General features: G+C 37.3%; 1 protein-coding gene across 1 annotated transcript; it reads left to right on the top strand.

The window, feature by feature from the left end:
- The first annotated feature begins 227 nt into the window (after positions 1 to 227).
- LOC123553178 (mediator of RNA polymerase II transcription subunit 21-like) lies at positions 228 to 1178 on the top strand. The gene has a single exon (XM_045342924.2). It carries the CDS (start codon positions 336 to 338, stop codon positions 759 to 761), a length of 426 nt encoding a protein of 141 aa, XP_045198859.1. The 5' UTR covers positions 228 to 335; the 3' UTR covers positions 762 to 1178.
- Positions 1179 to 4426: the final 3248 nt, after the last annotated feature.

Below are 4426 nucleotides of genomic sequence, written 5' to 3'. Positions count from 1 at the left end.
GGACTCGCAATGACAATTGGGGAACTACACACTCTCCACACACGACCTCAGTACTCTCCGGTTTTAATGGAAAAGCATGTGATCATTAAGCAACTTCAACATCCAAAGAATACCGAGCCGCCCAAGCAGAACACGCAATTACCCAGATTATTCAAGTTATCTCGAACTGATCCGAAACGGGTCCCGGGTTCCGAAAACGGGATTTTAGTCCCCGCCAAATGCATTGTGCACATAACTTAAACACGCCGTAATAAACACTTCATGAGACAGAAAACAAAGATGTGATACTTTGACAAAATACAGTAATTTCAATAGAAATAAATCCAGAAACGGAAATGGCAGATCGGCTAACTCAGCTGCAAGATGCAGTTAATCAAATGGGAGAACATTTTTGTAACAGTGTAGGAATTTTACAGCAGTGTGCACCTCCTTCACCTTTCCAAGGCTTTGATAAGCTGGGTGGAAAGTCACCAGTACCTCCACCCCCACAAGAAGACTATGCTGCCATGTTCTCTAAACTTATTGCTAGAACAGCTAAAGACATTGATGTTCTAATAGATTCGTTACCAAGTGTTGAATCTTCACAGGAATTGCAACTGAAAAGTTTACAGGTGTTGGAAATTGAAAACCAGGAGGCAGCAAATAAATTGGAGGAAATTGTGAAACAAGGAGAAACTTTACTTCAACAAATACAAGAAGCTCAACATGACATTGCCCAAGTGCAGTTACAGTGCCAGGCGTTAATGGGAAACCCAACTTAGTACTAGGACATAATTGAGTTTTAAAGCTGTTCATAGTGAACTATTCATAATGATCAACTCGGTATACACTTGCTTGATGGATAATATCTTCAGATTCACAGAAGCATTTAAAACTGAGGGACCTGACATTCTTTTAAAGACATTCAACTTTAAAGGAAACACCATTTTTGGCTCAACTGTATACATCTAGATGTCTAAATAATTTTAAAATACCATTCTGCTGAACAAAAGTGACAGCTGAGTGACAGATGATGATTATGATGAACTTTTATTTTCAACAGCATTGGTGCATAAAAATATTTATTATGTGGTACTCTTGAATATCAAAGGTCTTAGAAGTAACCACGATACTTTTTTATGTATGATTTGTATGCACACATGTGTAGACTATGAATTAAAGTCCACTTTAAAAACTGGTACATTTGTTTCAGTTTATTCTGAGCATTGTTTAAACTGTAATTCTGCACACCATATTTGCATATACTTTACATTTATAAATTATATAACAATAATTATATACTGTTAACATACAAAATATCATTTATTATGTTTGGTAATTTTGATCCAAACACTTAACAGTCACAAGTTTTCATGTTTTTGCACTTCCACTGAAAATCTAACATGACTTTTTGTGTTTGAGAACTTTCCCATACTGATTAAATCTGAGTGAGTTTTTTGTTTTCATCAATTTTGAACATGGTAACTTTATTTTAAGAAATAAGTAAAGCAATCAAAGTAATTGACCATTACATGTACTGATCAGGGTATATTGCATAGGACCAAAATTTGAATTGACCAGTATTGTCCATTTCTTGATCTTGGCCAATGTTGGCAAAAGGCCGGTCAGTATGAGTATTGACCGGGTCTGTGGTCAATACTGGTTAAAACTGGTCAATACCAGTCGATTCAGTACTATGGTCACTCTTGGGTGGTTTATTCAACACTTTTACATTCACAGATTAGCCCAGGCTGTAATAAAGCAATTTGAATAATATAAATTTTGTTAATTATTTTTTAAAAAGTATAGTGGTCAATACGGGTCGATTCAAATTTGGTCCTTGGCAATGTGTCCTGGTCAGGCTCCATTTTGGAAATACTAAGATTTTTATAACTATAAATTGCACTCATTGAAATGGACAATACTGGTCAATTCAAATTTTGGTCCTATGCAGTATACCCTGATCAGTACATGTAGTGGTCAATTACTTTGACTGCTTTACTTATTTTTTAAAATAAAGTTACCATGTTCAAGCATTGAGAATAATACAGTGGGATTATTGATCATGACTGTTTCAGTTTACCACTGGCTTAACGCAAGCTAATTATGACCAGATCAACAGGTCAGCAACATATCTGTTGTATATTGTAAGACATGGTGTCAATAAGGCAATGTGAGAATTGCTATCGAAACACAAACCGCTTCAATGAAAGGGTCCAGGTGTTCACAGCAATTTTTCATTACATTATTAATATATTTATACCAGTAAAACTAATTAGATTTATCACTTGTGAATCAAACACTTACTGCTACAGTTTATGAATTACTTCTACAAATTAAGTTCAGTTAAATTAGCAGTTTTTCCACTTATTGTGACATTTTTGAAGTGAAATGATATATCTTTAATCAAGCACCAGATGTTCTTAAATAGTCATTGTTTAAATATTCATAAACCTGCAAAATATCTGAACAGTCAATATTTACTAATTGACCAGTATTGACCACTTCAGGGGGTATTGACCGAGGCGGTTTTAACCGGTTAAATTGAGTATGGTAGCATGGGAGGTGATGGATTTGCTATAACTTTTAATGAGGAAAGTACTGTACAATAGTTCTGTTGCAAATAACAAGGAGCGACCAAATACTTTCAACAACGGTAAGAGATTATCGAGAACCAATCTATGCTGCACATCACTTTCATACTCTGCCACTTTTAATGTACTGAATATGAAATGATAAACAGACAATACAAGTGTGCAGAATTAGCAGACAAATCATTTCACTCATGTGTGACGCAAGCACAGACATGACATTACTTTTGGCTCAAAACCTCACTTGGGGTATAGAATTCTTTCATGTGAGGAAGTTGTCCATCAGGGTTATTGAAGGTTAATGTTTCTAGCCAGGAGCTTGCTTGTGTCTCATATAATGTCGGAGGGACACATGGGGTCTTCCTCAACCATCAAAAGCTTGAGTTGCCATATGGTCTATAATTGCCCATGTGACAATGAACCCAGCAAAAATAAAACTGTTTAAATAGTGTGGAGGCCAAAGGATGGTAACTCCAGAACCAGAATTTATTCCAAATATTTGTAATTCTGTTTTCTTTTTCACATGGATTTATTTGGTTCAATGCTGCATAGCCTGAAAGTAGTTATTTAGATCTCTGGAATAACATTGTCACAAATGGTCAATTTTTGCTGTTCGAATAGCAAACATCTATCATCAAATCAACCTTTAGCCTTCTGGCGGCAAGTGATTGTGCCTTTGGGACCAGAGTAGACCAAGATCAGCCAGCACATCCATGCAGGCTGATCTTGGTATGACTGTTTGCTATTCAGTCAGTAAATTTTCAGTGAACACCTCTTGAAAAACTAGATGCCCACGTGCAACATGTCGAGCCCGCCGGTTGTCAAAAGGACTAACAGCACAAAGTTTTAACCTTTCACCTCAAAGTATGACCTTGACCTTTGAGGTAAGGGTCTGGAGGTTGTACGCCACACTGTCTCATTGAGGCAAACATGCCCAATAAAAAAAGACTGCTTCATGCATGACAAAGTTACAACCCGGACAAGCTCTAAAATGACCTTTGACCCCAGTGTGACCTTGACCTTGGAGATAGGAACCCCGAGGTTTGTGCACAACACTCCGTCTCATAGAGGTGAACATTTACCCAAAGAAAAAAAAAGCTCCATACTTACCAAAGATTTGGCCTGGACAAGCTCTAAAATGACATTTAACTGTGACCTTGATATTTGAGATAGGAACCCAGGTTTTCACATGACACTCCATCTCATTGAGTTAAACATTTATGCCAAATATAAACAAGATTCCTCGAGGTGTGTCAAAGTTATAGACCGTACAAGATCTGACATGACCTTTGACCTCCAACTCTGACCTTGACCTTTGTAGTAGGAACCTGGGGTTTGCGCATGACACTTCGTCTCACTGAGATTCATGCCAAATATAAACAAGATTGCACCATGCATGTCAAAGTTATGGTCCAGACAAACAAATCCGGACGCACACACCGACGGATGGACCCACGCCCGCACATACACCAAACAGCCATTTGGACAACTATGTCTTCGCATCCGCAAGCGGGCTCGACAATAAATGGTACTGTCCAAATTGAATGACAGACCAGTCCATTTTAGAAATATATCGGGCTAAAGGTTAAACACCTTTCCATAATGAATCATAGTCAAAGGTTGTGACCCCTGGAAAAAATTCATGTACCTTAACTTTGAATGTATCCACTGTATACACGTATATAGCTTCATCAAAAGAAATGCATTTAGAGGGTAATTGTAGGAGTTTTGACTGCCCAGAAAGGGTGTTTTTGCCAGAGTTTACTCAAACTTTGCCAGGTTATTTAGTTAAATGCAGAATTAGTGATAACATCCACACCAGTATTTAATGGCAAGTAATGAGAAAAACAACACAC

The sequence above is a fragment of the Mercenaria mercenaria genome, chromosome 4 (assembly GCF_021730395.1).
Source record: "Mercenaria mercenaria strain notata chromosome 4, MADL_Memer_1, whole genome shotgun sequence".
Classification (NCBI taxonomy): domain Eukaryota; kingdom Metazoa; phylum Mollusca; class Bivalvia; order Venerida; family Veneridae; genus Mercenaria; species Mercenaria mercenaria.
Note: the sequence above shows the minus strand (reverse complement) of the source record. Positions and strands in the feature narration are given on the sequence as shown.

Bases quoted from the DNA above. Each gene is read 5' to 3' on its own strand.
- LOC123553178 (XM_045342924.2), top strand. From the start codon at position 336: ATGGCAGATCGGCTAACTCAGCTGCAAGATGCAGTTAATCAAATGGGA.